This window comes from Carcharhinus amblyrhynchos, chromosome 2, assembly GCF_965287045.1.
Source record: "Carcharhinus amblyrhynchos chromosome 2, sCarAmb.v2.hapA, whole genome shotgun sequence".
NCBI classification, from domain to species: domain Eukaryota; kingdom Metazoa; phylum Chordata; class Chondrichthyes; order Carcharhiniformes; family Carcharhinidae; genus Carcharhinus; species Carcharhinus amblyrhynchos.
In genome coordinates this window covers 102,872,480-102,896,337 of record NC_137325.1, presented here as the reverse complement: position 1 = coordinate 102,896,337, position 23,858 = coordinate 102,872,480, and the positions used below count along the sequence as shown (strand labels likewise).

Here is a 23,858-nt window from a genome sequence, read left to right as displayed (position 1 = left end):
TTGAGATATATTGATTTTTGTTAACCAGAAGCATTAATGCAGCACTTTCCAAACTGTGGGTCCAGAACTTCAATTGGATCAGCACGATTTTGGAGTTGTGAGCTCTGAGGCAGGAATAGCTAGCTGCCTTGAATCTTGGACTGAATTCTGATAGCTGTGAGGTTCCTCTAAAAATACTCATGGTTTCCTTGATGGTGGGTACAGCCTGATTGCTGCAGCAATCTTTTGCAAGAAGCCGATTTCTTCAATAATTTGAATAATCTTGCGTGAATAATCAGCATTATAATGCATTCATAATCATAACATTAATAATTGGAATCTTGCTGTATCAGTAACAAGGATTATATTGCATCAGTGCTCCTAGTCCTATTATAGTAGTAATCTGGTTTCTATTACATCATAATCAAAGTCCTTTTTCATCAAAGCTCAGGCTACTATTACAATCAGCAATCAGGATATTATTGCATAAAAAATCAGCCTCCTATTACATTATTAAACATGATTCAATTACATTAATGATGAGGATCTAATTACACTTGCATGGTTCCTACTGCATTAATAATCAGATGCTTTTTGATTCAATAATCAGAAAAATTATTGCATCAAAAACCTGGATGCTAATACATTGATTATTAATTGTAATAACTTGATCCTACTGCATCACTAATTGGGATCTACTATGTTTGATTTGCCAATTGTTAATAATTATGACCCTATAAGATTAATAATCAGAAGCCATTCCATTAATAATCAGAGCCTAGTATGTTCACAAGTCTGGTACCTGTCAAATTTTCACTCTGGGGGTCACATTAAAATGAGGGCACACCAGGAAAGGACTGTATTAGGAGACATGGGAGCAAAGGCATGGAGTTAGATTACAAATGAGCCATTGAATGGCAAAACAGGCTTGAGGAACCAAATGACTTACTCCTGTTCCAATCCTTCTAATATATTGTGCTACGTTTCCCTAAAAAAAAAGTCTTTCAATGTTCAGGTGCAGCATGTAATCAGGAAGGCTAAAGGAATGTTGGCCTTTATTTCAAGAGGGTTGGAGTATAAGATTAGGGAGATATTGTTGCAACTGTACAGGGTATTGGTGAGACTACATGTGGAGTACTCAGAGCAATTTTAGTTCCCTTATTTAAGGAAAGGTATTATTTCATTGGAGGCAGTTCAGAGAAAGTTCACTGAGATGATCTCTGGTATGAAGGGATTGTCTTATGAGGAAAGGTTAAACAGGTTGGGACCCAACTCATTGGAATTTAGAAGGATGAGCAGTGATCTCATTGAAACATATAGGATTCAGAATGAGCAATGATCTCATTAAAATATATAGGATTTAATGTTCAGGCAATTATGTGAGTTTGCTGTAATTTTAATTGCTTCTTTGTTCCAACAATTGCAGTGGAACAGTTCCTGAATTATCATGAATCAACATTGAATGAAGTTGTCTGATATGAGTGGAAAGTTATAAAATTTGAATTGTGCAATTGAAATCACGAGATGCCTCTAAAACATTGTGATTTCTGATAAAATAATAGAATTTCTCAGTTTTGCAACAAAGCACATTCCCAGATTATTTTTTCAGTCTCTAGTGGGACATTAAATGAGATTATCTGACCTTTCTTTTTTGGTTTGTAGCACTGCAAACTAATCTACTGGTACTGCAAAGGAAACTACTTGAGGAATACAGTCAACTAAGAGATATCCAAACGCGGTTAACTCATGATTTCAAAAAGGTAAGCAAGATAATTCAATGTATCCAAAAGAAATACCTACTACTTAGAAGAAAAACAAATAAATTAAGAAATTTTATCAAGGAAATCAGTTAGCCATGGCTCTCAGAATTCCTCGCGCAATTGAAATGGATGTTCATAGAGAAAACTGATGTTCTAGCATCCCCTAAATCATTGGGAGCTGTCTTTGAGGTTCAAGACGAGTGTTGTCTTGTTGCTGTTGGCTGTCAAACTCGGGCCTTTATCTCTATGCTGATCAAGTGCAGGCATTTCTGGATTGGCTAGTATTTATTGGCCATTCCTAATTGCTCTCAAGAAGGTGGTGGTGACCCATGGTGTTGTTAGGAAGGGAGTTCCAGGATTTTGACTGAGCGAGAGTAAAGGAGCAGTGATTATAGATCCAAGTTGGGATAGTGTGTCATTTAGGGGGCTGGACACTTTCAGGTGGTGAGTTGCCATGTGTCAACTGACCCTCTAGGTGGCCGAGATTGCGGTTTCAGAAATTTTTTATCAAATGGGTCTTTGAGTTGCTGCAATGCACATTGTAGATGGTACACACTGCTACCACTGTGCAGTGGTGGTGGAGGCAGTGAATATTTAAAGTGGTGGGTGTGGTGCTGATCAAGCAGGCTGCTTTGTCCTTAATACTGAGCTGTTTGAGTTTTTGGAGCTGTTCTCAACCAGGCAAGTGGAGTGTATCCCATCACACTCCTGATTTGTGCCCAATAGATGATGGACAAGCTTTGGGGAGTCAAGAAACGCATAACTCACCACAGAATCCCCAACCTCTGATCTGCTCTTGTAGCAATTGTATATGTATGACTGGGAGGGAATTCAGCAATGGCAATGTCACTGAATGCTCAAGGAGAGATGGTTAAGCTTTCTCTTGTTGAGGATGGTCATTGTCTGGCACTTACTTATGCGAATGTTACATATCAGACCAACTCTGAATAGAATGTTGTTCAGGTCTTGTTTATCTTTTTCTCATCTAAGTATGACTTCAACCAATAAAGAGTCCCCTTGATTCTCATTGACTTCAATTATTCACACTCAGTCAAATGCTGCCATGATGTTACTTCCACTTCACCTCTGGAATTCAACTCTTTTGGTAGTGTTTGGACCAAAGCTGTAATGATACTAGTAGCTAAGTAGCCCTGGCAGAATCCAAACTGAGCAAATTACTGGTGAGCAACATGAAATTGTCACAAAACTAACCATCGCTCTGATGGTTGAGAGAGTAGACTGATGGGTGGTATATAGCTAGATTAGATGTGGCTTGCTTTTTTTCTGTACAGGACATACCTGGGCAATTTTTCACAATGTTAGCTAGATTCATGTGTTGTACTGTAGCAGCCTGGAACAGCTTGGCTGGGAATGCAGTTCTAGGGCCCAGGCCCTCAGTGCTACAGCTGAGATGTTGCAAGGCCCATAGCTGTATTCAGTGCCTTCTGACATTTTTTGATATCACATCTTGTTGCTGTTATTGGGTCCTTGTTTGCTGTGTTCCCTACAGTATCATTGTGACTGCACAAAAAATACTTAATTGGTCATAAAGAATTTTGGATGATCTGGAGGTTGTGAAAGGCACTGTCTAAATTTAACCGTGATATGAAGGATTTTGAGAGAATGTAATCAGTTGGAAAACAAAGTTATTGATGCTGAAGCTATTATGCTATCAGGCCATTTGTGTGCTAACCAAGAAGAAAAATTGTATATGTTGTAAACGCAAAGTCCCATTTCATTACTTATTCTTGGTTGTAATTACAGATTGAAGATGTCCAGGCTGCATACATAAATTTGCAGTTACAAAGTCAAGAAGAAAATGCAAGTTTGCGAATGCAGATAGAAAGCTCACGTGCTAGTTCTCAGGATCTTAATGGTAAACCATATAGCTTTATTTAGTGACTTTAAACTTTTTTCATCACGCTAGTAGTAACTGCAATTTATATATGTGGAATAACGAAGTATACTTGAAGGAAGAAAATAAGTTTAAACCTATTTTTTTTAACTATATGAAGGAATAGAATATGTCATTTTAGTTTTCATCCGTTAGATCTTAAGGAGCAGTTACGTGTCCGGTCAGCTCGACTTGAGGAGATTGAAAAGATAAAGCTGGAGTTTTGCAAACAGAAGGCTGAATTAGAGAACCAACATATGGGAGAAATAAAAGGTCTGAGAACTTCTTATGAACAACAATGCAAAGAAATGAAAGAGAAATATGTTGCAGAGATCATCTCATTGCAGGAAAATCTGCAGAAAGTAACAAGCTTACTTCCACAGTGCAGGTATGAGCCAATTTTATCCATAGTTTAAGTCAGCTTAGATCATTCAGGAACATGTGTTCACGGATCAAGAATAATCAATGATGCTGCTATACATAGAACATTACACGCAGTACAGGTCCTTCGGCCCTCAATGTTGCGCTGACCAGTGAAACGAATCTAATGACCCTCTAACCTAAACTATTCCAATGTTATCCATATGCCTATCCACTGACCATTTGAACACCCTTAAAGTTGGTGAGTCCACAACTGCTACAGGCAAGGCATTCCACACCCTTACTACACTCTGAGTAAGGAAATGGTTTATCATTTATTACTACAGCTGGCTTCTTGCTAGATAATATAACTACTGCAGTGACAATAATACAAGTGAAAATCAAGCTCAATATAGAAGGGAAATATAGAAGGAAGTAAAGATGAAGTGGGAGTATGAGAGGAGACCACAGCAAACATAAGAGATTTAAAAGTTTCTGAACAAGTAAATAGTAAGGACAATGGAGACAGAGGGCACAGCTGAACTAATAAATGAGTACATTGCCTCAGTCTGTACCAAGGAAGGACTTGCTATCAAATTTGTAGTGAAAGAGGAGACATATACATGTTGATGGGCTAAAAATTGATCAAAAAGCAGTATTAGAAAGTTTTGCTGTACTTAAATTTGATAAATTGCCTGGATTGGGTGGGTTTCATTCCAGAATGCTGAGGGAGGGGAAGGTGAAAATTGAAAGGTATTGGCTGTAATTGCCAATTCCTCAGGTACAGGGGGTGGCAGAAGACAACATGAGAATTGCAAATGTTGCAACCTGGTTTTAAAAAAAAGCAAAAACCACAGGTCAATCAGTTTAATCTCAGTGGTACATGGATTTTCTTTTTACTGTGCACTGCTTTGAATTTATCTCCTCAAACTATTTGCACTCACCTGATGAACGAGCAACACTCCGAAAGCTCATGGTTCCAAATAAATCTGGACTTTAACCTGGCGTTGTGAGTCTTGTTACTGTTCGCACTGTGATCACTGCATCATAGTAGTGTGAAACAGCTTGATTACCCCCTTGTTCTAATTTTTGAGGTGCTTTGCCTTTCCAGGGTAATTCGAGGTAGCTGTGGCGTTTTTCAGGTTCAAAGTTTGCAGTATTTGGTCTGTATGAGAGTTTGCATGATGTACAGTGAATAATGATCTAATGAGATGGACATTTCGGATGTTGGTTGTTATTGCAGGTCAATTATTTTCAGATCTTTAAATGATGGTGAAGGGTAAATGAGTATCCCTTTCAAAATTTCAATTGCAATTACTCACTTCAGGCAGGTTACTTAGTAAATTATTGGTAAAGGCTCCTCGCACTGGTAATCCACCAGATGGCATAATGGCTATGGTATTGGACCAGTAATCCAAAAGCCTAGATTAATCATCCAGAAATAGGAATTAAAATTCCACCATTAGCAGCTGGGGAATTTAAATTCAGTTTGTTAAATAAATTTGGAATGTAATATTTATCTCAATACTGATGGCCATAAAACCATCATTGCTGGAAAAGCTCTTTTGGTTCATTGATGCTTTTTAGGGAAAGAAATCTGGTCTAACCAGTATGTAACTCCAGACACACACACGGTCAACTCTTAACTGTTCTCTGCCACAGCCAGAAAGTTGTATAAAGATGGGCAATAAAAGTTGACTTTGCCGGCCATGGGTGTTTCTCACGAATTAATAAAAGAAACTTAGTACGTTCATTACGTTTTGATCACTAAAATGTTTTCAAGTTGCAGGTTTGTGTTTGAAGTTTATTGCCACTTGATATGTACATCATATGCTCTTTTAATTTTTGTTTCAAGTTATCACCTTCGAAAATAAAAGCAAAATATTGTGAATGCTGAAGATAATGAAAGATACATTGGAAAAACTCAATAGATCTAGCAACATCTGTGAAAAGAGATGTAAAGTTAATGTTTCAAGTCCAATATGACTTTTCTTCAATGTCATATTGACTCAAAACTTTAACTCTGCTTCTCTCTCTATGGGTCCTGCCAAACTGGCTGCATTTTTCAGGCACATTCTGTTATTATCTTCCATTCCTTGGATAAGAAACAGTTAAGTAGTTGTAATAAAATATGCATGTATATAGATGTATCTCTCCACTTTTGAATAGTAATGACACGTCTACAGCTGAATAAACTTAGCTGAACAAGTATCTTCAATGTCATGTTGACTCAAAACTTTAACTCTGCTTCTCTAAAGTATCCCAAGACACTTTATAGCAATGTAATCTTGCACACAATGAACATAGAATCCAAAAAAGAAATATTAATGGCCATGCCAAAAATTTGAATTTTCAAAACAATGGTAAAAGAGGAAAGAAAGTGATAAAATTAAGATTTTATTTTATGGGGTGGCACAGTAGCAGAGTGATTAGCTCTACTACTTCATAGTGCCAGGGATCTGAGTTCAGCTTGTGTCACTGTGTGGAGTTTGCACGTTCTCCCCATGTCTGCATGAGTTTCCTCTAGCTGCTCCAGTTTCCCCCCACATTCTGAAAGACATGCTGGTTAGGTGTATTGACCTGAACAGGCGTGGGACTGTGGAAACTGGGGGAATTTCACAGTAGCTTCATTGCAGTGTTAATGTAAGCCTTATTTGTGACTAATAAATTAACTTTAACTTTAAAATGAGGATTTCTAGATTGGCTGTAGCTAAATGCCTTGATTAAATTCAGACTGATTTTTCCTTTGCTCTTTGCTTTCTCTATTGTTTCCTTTAGGTCAGAAATAAATGCCCCTGGTGAGAAAGTGGCTGAAAGTTGTGTTGTTGGTCTAGAAGAGGAAAAGGAAGGGACATATAAGGTAAGTACATGATGGATTACAAAATATAATCATTAAAATGATTATATTTTGGGGTATTCTGTTGGTTGAGATTTTGGTTGGAGGAACTATTGGGTGTTTTTTAAATTTACTCATTTACAGGGTGAGGTGGTTGCTGGCATGGCTTGCATTTATTGCCCATCCCTGATTGTCCTCAGGAAGACTGATGGTGAACCACCACCTTCCACTGTTGCAATCAATGTTGTGCAGATATTTTCACAATTTCTAGGACTTTGACCAATGATCAAGAAATGGCAATTTATTGCCAAATTGTGATACGGTGTGGCTTGAAGGTGATGTTAGAAGTGGTAATGTTCCCATGTGTCTGCTACCCTTAACCTTCAAAATGTAGAAGTCTCAGATTTGGGAGGTATGCTTTTGTAGAAGCCTTGACCTTGGTACACACCGCAGCCGTGCCATTCTATGCCAATGGTGAAAGGGGAAGCAGATCAAGTGGATTCTTTGTTCTTGATAGTGTCAAGCTTTTTGCATGCAGTTGAAGCTGTATTCATTCAGATAAGTGGAAAATATTCCATCGCACCTAGAATTGTGTCTTGCAGATGGAAAGACTTCAGGGAATTGTTCTCTGAAGGATAGCTAACTTTCATTTTCCTGTCTGGTTCGGTTAGGTTTCTGGTCAATGCTGGCCTGAGGGTGGGGGATTTGGCTTTTGTAATATAATTGAATGTGAAGGCTGGGTGGTTGAATTTTCTGTTGTTTGGCCTTGCCAATTGCCTGGCACTTGGGTCATGTGAATATTAAGTTAAGTCTTTAAGTACTTTTGTTTAGCTTGTCATTGTAATTACAGTTTGCCTAGTTACTTGCAGTATATTGAATAAATAATTTAATGAGAAAAATCAAACCAAATAAGGCCTAAGAATAAAGATAAACACAAAATACTGCAGATGCAGGAATCTGAAATAATAACAGAAAAAAGCTGAAAAATCTCAGGTCTGACAGCATCTGTGGAGAGAGAATAGAGCCAGTGTTTTGAATCTAGATAACCCATTGTCAGAGTAGTGTTTTATTATTGTCACTTATGTTGGTATATAGTGAAAATTATTATCTCTTGCGTGTTATACAAAGTATACCATACATAGCGAAGGAAAGCAGAGCGTGCAGAATGTAACATTACAATCATTGCTAGGGTGTAGAGAAAGATCAACTTGATACGAGGTAGATCCATTCAGAAGTCTGATGGCAGCAGGGAAGAACCTGTTCTTGAGTCAGTCGGTATATGTCCTTAGACTTTTGTATCTTTTTGCCAGTGGAAGAAGGTGGAAGAGTGAATATCTTAGAGCACGTGGGATCTTTGATTATGCTGGCTGCTTTTCCAAGACAGCCGGAAATGTAGATGGAGTAAATGGATGGGAGGCTGGTTTGCATGATGGATTGGGCTTCGTTCACAACGTTTTGTAGCTTTTTGCCATCTTGGACAGAGCAGGAGGCATAGCAATCTGTGATACAACCAGAAAGAATGCTTTCTATTATGCATCTGTAAAAGTTGGTGAGAATTGTAGCAGACTTGCCAAATTTCCTTAGCCTCCTGAGAAAGTAGAGGTGTTGGTGGGCTTTCTTAACTATACTGTCAGCGTGGAGGAACCAGAACAAGTTGTTGGTGATCTGGACACCTAAAAACCTGAAGCTTTTGACCATTTCCACTTTGTCCCTATTGATGTAGACAGGGGCGTGTCCTCCACTGCGCTTCCTGAAGTCGATGACAATCTCCTTCATTTTGTTGACATTGAGGGAGAGATTATTGTTGTCGCTAGATTTCACTAGATTGTTCACTAGATTTTTTATCTCTTTTCTGTACTCTGTCTCATCATTGTTTGAGAGCCACTTCATTAGTGTCACCAGCAAACTTGAAAATCGAGGGGAATTTGGCCATGCCGTCATAAATGTATAAGGAATACAGTAAGGGGCTGATGACACAGCCTTGTGGGCACTGGTGTTGAGGATGATCATGGAAGAGGTGTCGCTGCCTATGCTTTCTAATTGCAGTCTGTGGTTAGGAAGTCTAGGATCCAGTCACAGAGGGAGGAGCTGAGCTCCAGGCCACAGTGTTTGGAAATGAGTTTTGTGGGAATAATGGTTTTGAAGGCTGAGTTGTAGTCAATAAATAGGAGTCTGAAATATTATAAAATGTAATGCAAATATGATAATTAAAAGTTCAGCAAGCAATGAAGATCTTAACCAGTAATATTTCTTTATTGGTTCATCCTGGCCCCCCCACACTCCATATGTTTCATTGAGATGCACCATCAATGGCTAATTAAGGAAGTTAAGGGTAGTTTCAGTTTGGAATAAAAAGTGCGTAATATTGAAGATTAGTAGCAGGTCAAAAGATGGGACAGATTTTAGATAATCAGCAAAGAAAACCTTAGAAAAAGAGAGAAATTGGAATGTGAGAGACAACTAGCTAGAAATGTAAAAACAGAGTTTCTACAAATATTTAAAAAGGAAAGGACTAACTAAAGTGAGCGTTGGTTCCTGAGAGGATGAGACTGGGAAATTTGTAATCGGAAACAAGAAAATGGCAGAAGTGTTGAATGCATAGTGTGTGCCAATCTTCACTGTAGTAAAAAGCCAAGAATACTTGAAAACCAATGTAAAAAGGAGGGAGAAACTTAACACAATATCTAGGAAAAAGATATTAGAAAAATATTAGAACTAAAGGTTGACAAATCCCCTGAACCTGATGGCCTGCATCCTAGAATCTTAAAAGAAGTGTCTGAAAAGATAGTGGACACTTCGGTTTAGACCTTCCAAAATTTGTTAGCTTCTGGAAAGGTCCCAGCAGGTTGGAAAATTGCTTATTCAAGAAAGGAGGGAGACTGAATTAGCCTAACATCTGTCATAGGGAAAGTGCTTGAATCCATTATTGAATTTATGGAATTTATTGAATTTATGGAATTATGCAAATGGAATTTAATGTTGGCAAGTGTGAGGTGGTCCACTTTGGTAGGAAGAATGGTAGGAAGGACTATTACTTACGGGGCGAAAAACTGCAGCAGGCGACGGTGCAGAGGGACCTCGGGGTCCTTGTGCATGAGTCGCAAAAACCCAGCCTGCAGGTGCAGCAGGTGGTCAGGAAGGCGAATGGGATGCTGGCCTTCATAGCGAAGGGGATTGAGTATAAAAGTAGGGAGGTCTTGCTGCAGCTGTATGGGGCATTGGTGAGGCCGCAGCTGGAGTACTGTGTGCAGTTTTGGGCGCCGCACCTGCACCAAGATATTTTGGCCTTGGAGGGAGTGCAGAGGAGGTTTACTAGGCTGATACCGGAGTTGAGGGGGTTGAGCTATGAGGAGAGGCTGAATAAACTAGGCTTGTACTCATTGGAGTTTAGAAGAATGAGGGGAGATCTCATTGAGACGTATAAGATGATGAATGGGATGGATAGGATAGAGGTGGAGAGACTCTTCCCGCTCAAAAAAGACAGTAGGACTAGGGGGCACAGCCTCAAGATAAAGGGGGGGGCGTTTTAGAACGGAGTTGAGGAGGAACTTCTTCACTCAAAGGGTGGTGAATCTCTGGAATTCTCTGCCCGTTGAAGTGGTGGAGGCTGCCTCGCTAAATATTTTCAAGAAGCGGGTCGATGGGTTTTTGATAAGAGAGGGGATTAAGGGTTATGGGGAGAGGGCCGGAAAGTGGAACTGAGCCACGACAGATCAGCCATGATCTTATTGAATGGCGGGGCAGGCTCGAAGGGCCAGATGGCCTACTCCTGCTCCTATTTCTTATGTTCTTATGGTCTTATGTTCATTATTAAGGGAGTAATAATGGGACATTTAGAAAAATAACAATCAGGCAGAATCAATATAGTTTTGTGAAAGGGAAATCATGTTTAGTTAATTCATTAGTGTTCTTTGAGGAAGTGGCAAACAATGTAGATAAAAGGGAGCCTGTAGGCTTTCCAAAAGCCAAATTTTGGATTTCCAAAAGTCATCTGATGAAATGTTATACACAAAATAAGAGCTCATAGTGTCAGGTATAACTTTTCAACATGGATAGAGGATTGGTTAGCTAAAAGGAAGCAGATAGTAGGGATAAATAGGTCATTTTCAGGTTGGCAAGCTATTGCTAGTGGTACGCCATGTGGATCTGTGCTAGAACCTCAACTATTTATAATCTATATCAATTGCTTGGGTGACTTGCTGATGACACACAGATTGGTAAGGAAGTAAGTTGTAAAGAGTTTGCAAAGGGATTTAGGTAGATTTAGTGAGTGAGAAAATATTTGGTATTTGGAGTATTATGTCAGAAAATGTGAACTTGTCCACTTTGACAGGAAGATTAGATAAGCAGCATTTAATTTGAATGGAATGAGACTGTGAAACTCTGTGGTAAAGAGGATCTGCCTATTCTGGTCAATATTAACTAGGAGCAGGAAATAGGCAATTCAACCCCTTGAGCCTGCTCTGTCATTCAATGTGATTTTGGCCCCCATTCCCGTTAACACTTCATCCTTCTACTAATTAAAAGCATATCTTCTCCTTAAACTTGTTTAGAGTTTCAGCGTCCACTGTGCTCTGGGTAGAGAATTCCACAATTCCCTTTGAATGAAGTAGTTCCTCTTCATTTCATTTTAAACTTGCCACCCCTTAGCCTAAAACTATCGTGCCTCGTTCCGGAATACCCAACAAGGGGAAACATCCACTCTGTCTACCCTGTCAATCCCTTTAGCATCTTATGTACCTCAAGTCATGCTCTCGTTCTTCTAAACTCCAGCGAGTATAGGCCTAAACTGTCCAATCGCTCTTCATAAACCAGGTCCTTCATTCTGGAATCAATCTAATGAACCTTCTCTAATCCTTTCTACACTTCCATCCTTCCTCAAGTAAGGGGACCAAATCTCTGCTTAGTACTCCAAAAACAACCTCACCAATGCCCTGTACAATTGCAACAACTTTTATACTCTATTCCATTAACAATGAATGCCAAAATGTCATCTTTGTTATCTGCTGCATAGTAACTTCCTGTGATTCATGCGGGAGAACACTCTGAATCCCTCTTCACTGAAGTTTCTCTCCATTTAGTTAATTTGTCTTTTTATTCCTCTGACCAAATGTCTCACTAATCCATGTTAAATTCCATCTGCCCAATTTTGGCCCATACGCCTAACCTATCCATATCCATTTGTAAATTTCTTATTTCCTCATTGAAACTTGCCTTCCCACATATTTTAGGGTTGTCCAAAAATTTGACCATTATACACGTTATACCTGCATTCGAGTCAGTAATATGAATTGTAAATAGTTGGGCCCAAGGACTGAATCCTGTAGCAAACCACTAGTTACAACTTCACAACCAGAAAAAGACCCATTTATCCTCACTTTGTTTTCTGTTGGTTAGCCAATCCTCTATACAAGCCCGTGGGATCTTACTCTTTGTGGCACTTACAGAAGCTTTGTATGAGGGTGCAACAAATGATTAGAAATGCAAAGTGAGTGTTGGCATTTATTGCAAAGCGAATAGAGTATAAAATTAGGGAAATTTTGCCCCAGGACCTTGTATAAGACCTGAGATCATACCTGCAGTACTGTATACAGTTTTGGTCTCCTTACTTGAGGAGTATTAGAAGCAGCTGAGAGAAAGTTCATTCATCGATTCCTGGGATGAAGGGTTATCTTATGAGGAATGGTTGGGCCTAAACTTATTAGAGTTTAGAATAAAGAGAGATGATCTTATTGAAACATGCAAGTCACTGAGGGAGCTTAACAGGATAGATGTCGAGGGTGTTATCCATTGTGGCAGAGTCTAGAACTAAGGGCATAATTCAAAACATTAGAGGTCTCCGTTTAAAGCTGAGATGAGATTTTCATTGCCTGAGGGTTGTTAGTCTGTGGAACTCATTTCCCCAGAGTATAATGGAGGCTGGGTCTTTGAATACATTCAAGCCTGAATTAGATTTTTGAACAGCAAAGGAATTTAGGCAGGAAGACGGGAAACTGGAGTTGAGATCACAGTCAGATAAGCCATGTTCTAATCAAATGGTGGAGCAGGGCTGAGTTCTGCTTCTTTTAGTCCAAAGTTAATTCATCAGACTGTCAGCTTAGAAATTGAACCAATTTAAATCTAATCTTAGAACAGCTCCTCAAAAAGCACTATGAGCATTAAATTTTTGGCTTGGTGAACTTATTGTAACTTATTGTTATTTGGTAACTTTTTTATAGGCTGAGGCAAAAGTGGAAATATTTGGAGAGGAGTCAACTAAGTTTGCTGGAGGAGAGCCTACTTCAAGAGCCTTGAATGAAGTTCTTCAAACAATTGTACTCCAAGATATTGAAGAGCAAAACAATAAATCTAGTCAGGTCATGTATCTCCTAGAGAAGCAATATGAAGAACGTATGCAGAAAGAAATAGCTAAGGTATGATAGTCTTGTTTAATATTAAAGTTTAGCAAGAATGTAACATTATGTGAGATTTATTAAAACTGGTAATGTGTCAAGTATTGGATAGGTTGATTTTAAATGAGATACTTGTTCTCACTACTACCTACCTATACTTTCCCTCACCTCATGATAACTATAGTCACAATCTAAAATAACAATTATTGGTAGCTGTCTTCTGTTTTAGACTTTAGTTGTTAATTTGGCATTAAAATAATTGCTGTGAAATTAGATAAATTTTGAATTGTCTTAATTTTGACAAGTGAACTTATAGATTCATTTTTAGTCTAATGATTATCTACATTGTTATAGGTAATTGTACAGATGTCTGTACAGTTTGCTCAACGGAGTGAGCTGGCTCGGATGAGAAGGGATCTTCAAGAAGAGTATACTCCACGTAAAATAAGTGATGAAGAATGGGAGAAAGAAATAGAAGAAAGGTTGGGGATTGTTAAACCAGATCTACACTTCCAGTTTGATGAAGACAAACAAAGTTTAAAAAATCTGCTTTCAAAAGAAAAAGAGGAACTTCAGAGAACTTTGAAGCAGAAAGAAGCTGAAATTCTAGCTATGCAAACACAATTGCGAAATTACAAGACTGAATGTAAATTGGAAATGGCTGATGTGGTTTCAGAAGCTGCTTTGCAGGAGGAGTTTTTGAAAACTGACAAGGAACTATTCAAGGATTCCTCTGCTAAAGATGATTCCAGTCTGAAAGAAATGAATAATGAATGTAAAATAAAAACTACTGAATTAGAGAAACATGGAGTTGCACAGGTGAGTTCCCACTTCAGTGAAATAAATAATGAAAACCTCAAAGTGCACATAGCACAAGAAACATTAGGAGGAAGAGTAGGCCACTGGGCCTCTTGAACATGCTCCACCACTCGGGATAATGGTTGATCTGATTGTGGTCCCAATGCCAGTTTCCTGTTGCTACCCCCCACCCCAATAAACTTTTGACTTCCTTGCTGATCTACTTACCTCAGCTTTGAATATACTCAATGACCAAGTGCCCATTGTTCTTGGGAGATGGGAATTCCACAGGCTAACAAACCTCAGAAAAATTCTCCATCCCTTAATCTTAAATGGGAGACCTCAAATTTTTTAATCACATTCCCTAGTTCCTCTCAGCTTCCACCCTGTCAAGTCCCTTAGGATTGTATATGTTTCAATAAGATCATCCCTCATTCTTCTGAACCCCAGGGGGTATAGGCTCAAACTTTCAACATAAAATAACCCCTTTATCCCAGTTGAGCGAGTCTTCTCTGAACTGTGTCAAATGCAACTGTGTCCTTAAGTAAGGAGATCAAACTGCATGTTAACACCAGATAAATAGTTACTTTCTAGCACATCCACGTATATCATAGCACAGATCAGATCCAGAACCCTAACAAAGTAATTTAACCTCAACTTAGAAATCATACAGTGTAGAAGAGGCCCTTTGGCCCATCAAGTCTGTACTGACATGTGAGAAACACCTGACCTCCCATTTACCAGCACTTGGCCTGCAGCCATAAATATTATAATGTGCCAAGTGCTCGTCCAGATACTTTTTAAAGTATGTGAGGCAACTCGCCTCTACCACCCTCCAAGGCAATACATTCCAGACTGTCACCATCCTTTGGGCAAAAAGACTTTTTCTCACATTCTCCCACTAAACCTCTGGCCCACACCTTGAACCTATGACCCCTCATCACTGATCCTTCAACTAAGGGGAACAGCTGCTCCTTATCCATTCTGCCCATGCCCCTCATAACTTGGGCACCTCGATTAGTTGTCCATCAGTCTTCTCTGCTGCAACGAAAACAACCTAAGCCTATGCAACCTCCCTTCGTAACTTAAATGTTCCATCCCTGGTAGCACCCTACTGAATCTCCTCTGCACCCTTTGCAGTGCAATCACATTCTTTCTATAATGTGGTGACCAGGACTGCATACAGTACTCTAGCTGTAGCCTCACCAAAGCTCTACACAACTCCAACATAACTTCCCTGCTTTTGTATTTGACGTAAGAAGTCTCATGACACCAGGTTAAAGTCCAACAGGATTATTTGGTAACACAAATAAACCTTTTGGACTTAAACCTTGTGTTGTGAGATTTCTTATTGTGTTTACCTCAGTCCAACGCTGGCATCTCCACATCATTTGTATTCTACGCCTCGATTGATAAAGGCATGTCCCATATGCATGTTTCACTACCAGCTAACATGCTCTTCCACCTTCGGAGCTCTATAGACAAACACACCAAGGTCCCTTTGTTCTACAGATCTCCCTAGTGTCATGTTAATCCTTCCAAAGTGTATAATGCCCCCACGTTTCAGGATTAAATTCCATCTGCCCATTCAACCAGCTCATCTATATCTTCTTGTAGCCCAAGAAACTCAGCTTCACTGTTCACCACCTGGCCAATTTTTGTGTCATCCACAAATTGCTAAAAGCCTTTCTTTTACTTCCCATCATATCTTGAATATCTCTTGTCATCCATGGTTCTCTGGTCTTATTATTCTCTGGTCTTATTACTCCTTCCATCACTTAGAGGGAACAAGTTGGGCTTGTGCCCCCGCTATTTTCTTTTTCAGAAATTTGGAAAACTTCAGAAATGTTGTACCAGAAAATGTACCACAGTCAATTTTTTAAGTCCATGCTTCCTTCCCGTTGGGCTATAGTTTAGGTTATTGTCAAGTGAGAAAGGCTCATTGTGTTACCTTTAGGCTATATGAGCCTATTTATCTTGGTTCGCATTGCTGCCTGTTTTATTGATGTCATCATTTATTGAATCAGTAAATTGATCCTGTTTTTAAGATCCATATGTTTATATTTTTAAAAATGAATAGGACATTAGTTTTTTTTTGCTGCAAATAAGTTTTCCATTATGATGATGGAAGACCACCATAATCTATCCAGTGCACTGCTATTTGTCTTTTGAAAACATCCAGCTTTTCTCTGTTTCACTTAATAGATGATGGGCAAATCACTTATGGTATTGACATGCCTTTATTTTGGGCTGAAATTATCATAAATTCAAACCATGAATAACTTCAGATGAGTAGGGCCATTTGAAATCATTTTAAGACAGGTCTGTGCATTTGATTAATTTTGTAAAACATATTTTTTGCGACCTGCCTGTGTTAAATACTTGAGTTTGCAGTCAATAGAAAAAGTTGTGTTTTTTTTAAAGCACTTTATTAAACACGAAAGGACTGCTCACGAGAATTTTGCAATAATATGGGCTCTTTCATTGCTTGACAAAATTAAAAAGTTGGGAGCTCTGTGTTTGGTATTGAAAGTACTCCTGCATACAGTTGGAGTGTTTTCAAACTTCAGATGTGAACTTTAGGGTGGCTAGGAACATCCTGAGTTCTCAGGACAGAACTTAATTTTTTTTTAACCTTATGTACTTTCTGTTAATAGATTTTAAAGAAAATTTAGCTAAACACTGAATCTGATGGATACATTTAAAAATAGAATTTATTAAAAAGAAACCATACACATGCAGAGCGACTTTCGAATGGAATCTTTATATAACATAAAATAAGTTGCAACGTTATCTGTTTCTTATTATGCACCAGGAAAGTCTCGAAGATATGAGGCAGGAGCTTGTTCGACAGGATCAAGAGCATCAACAATCAGTGGAAGCTTTACGACAATTGCATATGCAGCAGCTGGAGCGACTACAAGAAGAACAAGATCAGTTGTTGGCTGAAGTGGAAAATCTTAAAAGGCAGCTTGCAGAGGTGACAGTAATTTGATATATGTACTTAGTTTGTAAACGTGAGTATGGGCGTACGGTAATAATTAAACTGAGCCTGAAGATTTGAGGATGGCAAATGTTGTGCCTTTGTTTAAAAAGGGCTGCAGAGAAAAGCTGGAAACTACAGGCCAGTGATCCTCACATCTGTTGTGGGTAATTTGTTGGAAGATACTTTGAGAGACAGGATCTACAGGCATTTAGAGACGCAAAGATTGACGGGACAGTCAGCATGGCTTTAAGTGGAAAATCATATCTCTCAAATTTGACCAAGAAGTTAGATGAGAGCAGTGCAGTTGATGATGTCTACACAGAGTTTAGCAAGGCCTTTGACAAAGTACCCATAGTAGATTGTTGCATAAGGTTAAATCTCATGGAATCCAGGATGAGGTAGCCAAATGGATACAAAATTGGCTGGATGACAGAAGCCTGAGGGTGGTTGTAGAGGGCTGCTTTTCAAACTGGAGAGCTGTGACCAGCGGTGTTTCTCAGGGATCAGTGCTGGGTCTATGGTTATTTGTCATTTATATTAATGATTTGGATGAGAATGTAGGAGGCATGGTTAGTAAGTTTGCAAATGACACCAAGATTGGTGGCATAGTAGACAGTGAAAAAGGTTATCTAGGATTACAACGGGATCTTGATCATTTGGCCCATGGGCTGATGAATAGCAGGTGGAATTTAATTTGGATAAATGCGAGGTGATGCATTTTGGTAGATCGAATCAGGGCAGGACTTACTCAGTTAATGGTAGGGCATTGGGGAGAGTTACAGAACAAAGAGATATAGGGGTACATGTTCATAGCTCCTTGAAAGTGGAGTCACAGGTGGACAGAATGGTGAAGAAGGCATTTGACATGTTTGGTTTCATTGGTCAGAACATTAAATACGGGAGTTGGGTCATCTTGTTGAAGTTGTACAAGACATTGGTAAGGCCACACTTGGAATATTGTGTACAATTCTGGTCACCCTATTATAGAAAGGATATTATTAAACTAGAAAGAGTACAGAGGAGATTTACTAGAATGCTACCAGGACTTGATGGTTTGAGTTATAAGAAGAGACTGGATTGAGTGGGACTTTTCTCTCTGGAGCGTAGAAGGCTGAGAGCTGATCTTATAGAGGTCTATAAAATAATGAGGGGCATAGGTCAGCTAGATAGTCAATATCTTTTCCCAAAGGTAGGGGAGTCTAAAACTAGAGGGCATTCATTTAAGGTGAGAGGGGAAAGACACAAGTGTCCAGAGGGTGGTGAGTGTCTGGAACGTGGTGGTAGAGGTGGGTACAATTTTGTCTTTTAAAAAGCATTTTGACAGTTACATGGGTAAGGTGGGTATAGAGGGATATGGGCCAAATGCGGGCAATTGGGACTAGCTTCGGGGCTTTAGAAAAAAGCATGGCATGGACAAGTTGGGCCATAGGGCCCGTTTCCATGGACCCAGCACTGATCTCTGAGAAACACCGCTGGTCACAGGTAAACCTCTGACTGAGTTAAAAGGAATGCTCGATCTGAATTTGGACACCTAAAATGAAGCTTAAAGGCTGAAAACATGTAGTGGACCTGTTAGCATATGATGCTTAGATTGAAAAGTTTTGGAGAAATTAGAAAAAATATTTCTAAAGAAACAAATCAAAATTGCAGGATGGGCAAACAAGTGGTAAAGTTTAGAGTATAGAATTTACACTTATGTTTCAGTTGTTTGTATCACGAAGATCGGATAGTGATTGGGGGGAGGGGTGCGGCGGTTATGCTCAGGGTCTGTCTAAACCCCTACAATTTTGAACACCATCAAAACTCCTCTTGACAACCACTTCCCAAACTCAGCAAATGCTAATATGGATAAATGGATCTTCACTTCTAGATATCTTTCCCTTTTTTACCCTATTTCTGAACTAGCAAAATTTGTACAAAATCACTGTAATTCTGCATTAGAGTGTTACATTGTGTTATATGTTATCTTATAAATTAACATTTTAATTCTTATTTACAAATTTGATTTACAATTAAGAAAGATCATTAAGACAGTTTTTTGTTAAATTACAGAATGATCCTGTTCGTAATGAGAAACTATTCTTAGAGGATGAACGAATGTTTGCAGACCTGGAAAAACTTAAATGTTTTCATGCAACTGGAAAGGAAAGACTCCCTCAGGGAATCCACAACAGAAGTACACAGACGGAGACGGTAAATTGAACTTGTACCTATTTTTGTCTTTTCCTGCAGCTTGGCTTAATATTTGATTATTGCCTGTAATTAATTCTAGTTTGTTGATTTGTTAATAAACTGTATAGAATTTGTTGGGCTGCTGCACTAATTGGCTCCAACAGCTATAGGTGTGGCATCGTTTACAGCATTTGCTGATGAGGCCTTATGTTGTCATAGCAACATACAAGAGGGATTTACCTGGACGCTGTTTGTTTTGCCAGGCTAAATGTATTGCATAGTCTTAAATTTGCAAACCAAATTGAAAAGCAGTACTTAAGATCGTGTTGTTCAGTATACCGTGGAGCTGATAAATTAAACAATATATAAAGTTGCTTTAGGCCTGAGGTTTGTAATGAATCAGGCTATGAATTTGGGGAAGAAAATTTTAAAGTAAAATGACAGGATTTTTATCATTTGTTAACTTGCTACCAATCCGCAACTCGGCACAGAATGAATCAGAAGACCAACCTAAATCCCAAGAGCATTCTGATGAGGCCAACAGCATACCATCAAATGAAAAATCTGAAGAAGCGTATGAAAGTGACCTTAAAGAACAAAGGTTAGAATGGTGTGGCAATTTGCTTTTCAAGTTTGAATGTTTTAAAAACATGAATTCACTGAGCACTATTTGTAATTTACTTTCCTGACTTGAATTTTCAATCCATGGTTTCAAAAAATTTATATTTTATAAAACACATTACTAGATCAGAGTAATGCATTAATTATAGAATGATTGGAGGATGTTGCAAGTATATTTTCTAGTACAATTTGTAAATAATTCATGGTATGAAACTGAGGAATAGTGGTGGCTTGAATTACCTCAGCCACCTGCATCCTTTTCCCTAGGAGCCAAACCATATTCACTCCTAAAGATCCCACTGCTTTATCACAGAAAAGACATATTTCTTTAGTTTTGGGGCTGCAATTCCTCTTTCAATCTACAAATTCATCCTGCTCATGAGGCTCACTTCTTGACTTTACTTCCAATTAAGTGCTGACTACTCAACTTTCTTTCCTGGTCCATTTGCTAGTTTAATATTGTACATTTTATATATATATATATATATATGTAATATTCTCCTCTGGCACTTTCCCTCTCCCTTTTCAAGTCTGCCATGATTCACCTGACGGAGGGGCTAACCCGAAAGCTTGCGAGTATATTATCAAATAAATAGGTTGGACTAAAACCTGGTGTTGTCAGACTTTTTACTATTATCATCATCTGGCCAGCTTCACCATACCCCTTATCCTTGCAAACCACAGCCCCATCTCCAAGTTCCTTTTTTTCCCCCCACTTTGTTGTACATGGTCTCTCCCAAATCCATACCTACATTTCCTCTATATAGGATCTGGTCCAATCAGGTTTCTACTCCAACTGCTGCAGTGCAACAGCCTTAACCATAATCAACAATTACATCCTCCATGACTGTGACCATGGTGTCCTATCATTCTTTGTCCTTTACAATATACCTGTAGGCTTTGACAGAGGTACAACACTATCTTTTTCAAAGTTTCACCTCCGTTGTCTATTGAGACTACACAATCTTGTATACTCAACTATCAACAGAATCTGATGCATAGCTTCTCCTCTGATCTTATCTTTATCTTGAGCCCCCGCCAAAGATTCTATCTTTGATCTTAGTCTGTTTTTCATCCACTTGCTGCTGAGAAAATCATAGAGAATTTAAAATGCTGGCATCCTGCTTTTTGTCACCACTACTATTTCCAACTTATTGCTGTCTCTATCGAGCATCCAGTCTTTCTCCAAATAAATGTTGGCAAAACTAAAGCTGTTGTCTTTGATCCCAGCTGTAAACTCCTCTCCCATAGCTACTGATTACATCATTTGACTTGGCCACTGTCTCAGATTGATCCAGACTTAGCAACCACAGCTTTTTCATTTGATGCTGAGCTTCCATACAAGCCATACAATCTCCATCATGAAGACTGTCTATTTCACCTACTACTATCACCTATTACTGTCCCGACCTCAAAGCTTCTGCTGTTAAAATCCTCATCCGTGACTTTGTTGCCTCCAGGCTCAACAATTGCAATGCTGTCCTGGCTGGCATCCTATCCTCCACCCTCCATAAACTTGAACTCATCCAAAATTTTGCTGTTGGCATCCTAATTCACAGTAAGTCCTGTCCATGCTGTCCACTCCTTTTGTTCACATCTGTCCATGCAATGTTCCCACTTTTTCTCTAACTTCCTCTGACCCGACAACTCTGAGAAATCTATGTTCCTGCAACTCTCCCTTTGTGCATGTCCCTGTGACTTCGTGACTAATTTGACAAAGTTTTTTGTCACCTGTTTTAATGTTAAATTCTTTGGGTTAATGTCAGATGTTGTCTTATTGTGCTCTATGAATGCTTTGAAACTTTTTAACACGTTAAAGACATTGCACAAGTTGTAATTAAGTTCTGATTGAGAAACCAGGTAAAGTATCACAAAATATTTGATAGTTCCCTCTTGATACAGTTGTTAATCTTGTACCTTAAATATTCCTGCACTAATATTTTATCAACTTGTATAGAAATAGTTTACAAAAGACCAATGAGAGACTCTTGAAAGTATTGTCAGAAGTGGTTAAGACAACAGCGGCTGCAGAAGAAACTATAAGTAGGCATGTTTCAGCCTTCCTAGAGAGATCAGTCAAAGGACAGCCTCCCTTGAGAACACTTTTGTGGGAAAAAGACACAGAAGAGCCCATTGAGGCATTGCAACCATTCGAATTCCGGAGCCATGGAGCTGTAGAAGGTATGTCTCTGTTAATATTTCTACTTTAGTTCTTTTCTAACATTACTAACCTCAGTAGATAAGAGTAACTTACTGATCGCTGACATTTGTTAAATATGAAGCATAATTGGACATTAGAATAAGGAGCATGATATATTTATCATCTCTCCTTGCATTATTACTACTTGATCATGTGTTGACTTGCGTTATGGCTATTGGACAATCTATACTCAGCTCAATCCTCTCCTCACTGGACAGACTGACACACTATAAGTCTGAACATCGGCTCAGTATGACCCATTGTATGTGGCCGATGTGGAACGGTTTGAGGAAAGAGTTCCATGGTGAGATGAGTAAAAGTTCTCTCCCTGAAGGTGGCACAGAAAAGGATTAGGGAAAAGAGGTTGCAAATCAGGAGCCTAAGGCACACTTTTAGCTGAAAAAGGAATAATGCTTTGGATCAATTTGTAGGCAGGGATTTGGAATTAATCACATTGGGAGATATGTAGCCAATGGATTTGGTCAAAAACTGGAGCAATAGTGAAAGAGAATGTAGTACAGAACAAGAAATTCATCCTAAGTCTGAGCTCATGTTGTGAGTTCATATTGTATGATGCTCCAGAGGCCATCAAGCATAATGTTGACAGTTTAGCTTGAATGTAATACAAACATGAATAAGAGTTTTGATAAAAACGAGAAACAACTTATGGCAAACAATGAAGAACTAAAAAGCAGACAGTAGTCATATAGAAATAGAAAGTTGGTGATTGATACAATATGGACTCATGAAACTTAGCTCAAAGGGACAACAGGAACCAGGAGTTCCTCCTGAGCTGAAAATCTGAGTGCATTAGCAGAGAATGAGCAGACATCATAAACCCAACTGAATAATGGGCTCATCGTGTGCAGGTATGCATCTTCAACAGCAGTTGTTGGCTTCTCTGAAATGTAAACATAAAAGCCACAATATAGGTGAGTTTATATTCATATACCTTTTGTCCAGCTAATGCTTCTCAGGAGCTGCTTTTCCTAATTTGAATTCCTCCTTAGCTACATGATGGGCACCTTCTTTATTGTGATATTATAGCCTATAACTAACTCCTGAGATTCAGTGCACCGTACCCCAAAGATATGCTGGGAGACCCCTCTCTGGCAGCCCCCCATATAAGGATTATACAGCTGTTCTCTGGGAAGTGCAAATTACTTCTGAAAAAAAACTATGAATGCTGGAAATCTGAAATGAAAACAGAAAATGTTGAATAAACTCAGCATGTCTGGCAACATCTGTGGAGAGAAACGGAGTTAATACTGCGGTTCTAAATGACTGTTCTACAGATGAAAAGAGGGACTCAATTTTTAAGTCTTTCATAGGATATAGGTATCGCTGGTTAGGTCAGCATTTGTTGCCCATTCTTAATTGTCCTTGAAAGTTTGTGGTGAGTGACCATCTTGAACCACTGAGGTGGCTTTGTACTGAGTACACTTTTGTTAGGAAAGAAGTGCCAAGATTTGATTCAGTGTCAGTGAAGTAATAATAGAGCATAGAACATAGAACATTACAGCGCAGAACAGGCCCTTCGGCCCACGATGTTGCGCCGACCAGTTTTTTAAAAAAAAACACTGACCCACTAATCTAAACCAATCCCTTTTCGTCCATAAACCTATCCATAGATCTCTTAAACGCCCCCAAACTAGGCGCATTTACAACCGCAGCAGGCAGGGCATTCCAATCCCTCACCACCCTCTGGGTAAAGAACCTACCTGACATCCGTCCTATAACTACCGCCCATTAATTTAAAGCCATGCCCCCTCGTGCTAGCATTCTCCATCCGAGGAAAAAGGCTATCACTATCCACCCTATCTAAACCTCTAATCATCTTATATGTTTCAATAAGATCCC

The 23,858-nt window shown here is 38.9% G+C and overlaps 1 protein-coding gene across 7 annotated transcripts in view; it reads left to right on the top strand.

Moving 5' to 3' along the window:
- The window catches only part of akap9 (A kinase (PRKA) anchor protein 9), a 211,579-nt gene that overhangs the window by 62,407 nt on the left and 125,314 nt on the right, over positions 1-23,858 (top strand). For all 7 annotated transcript variants that reach the window (XM_080210240.1, XM_080210222.1, XM_080210231.1 and 4 more), the window contains 10 exons: positions 1,642-1,739; positions 3,504-3,615; positions 3,790-4,021; positions 6,772-6,853; positions 13,048-13,242; positions 13,576-14,040; positions 16,835-16,999; positions 19,058-19,198; positions 19,669-19,778; positions 21,756-21,979. In XM_080210240.1, the coding sequence (XP_080066366.1) occupies positions 1,642-1,739; positions 3,504-3,615; positions 3,790-4,021; positions 6,772-6,853; positions 13,048-13,242; positions 13,576-14,040; positions 16,835-16,999; positions 19,058-19,198; positions 19,669-19,778; positions 21,756-21,979 (1,824 nt within the window). The remainder of the gene's footprint in view (positions 1-1,641; positions 1,740-3,503; positions 3,616-3,789; positions 4,022-6,771; positions 6,854-13,047; positions 13,243-13,575; positions 14,041-16,834; positions 17,000-19,057; positions 19,199-19,668; positions 19,779-21,755; positions 21,980-23,858) is intronic.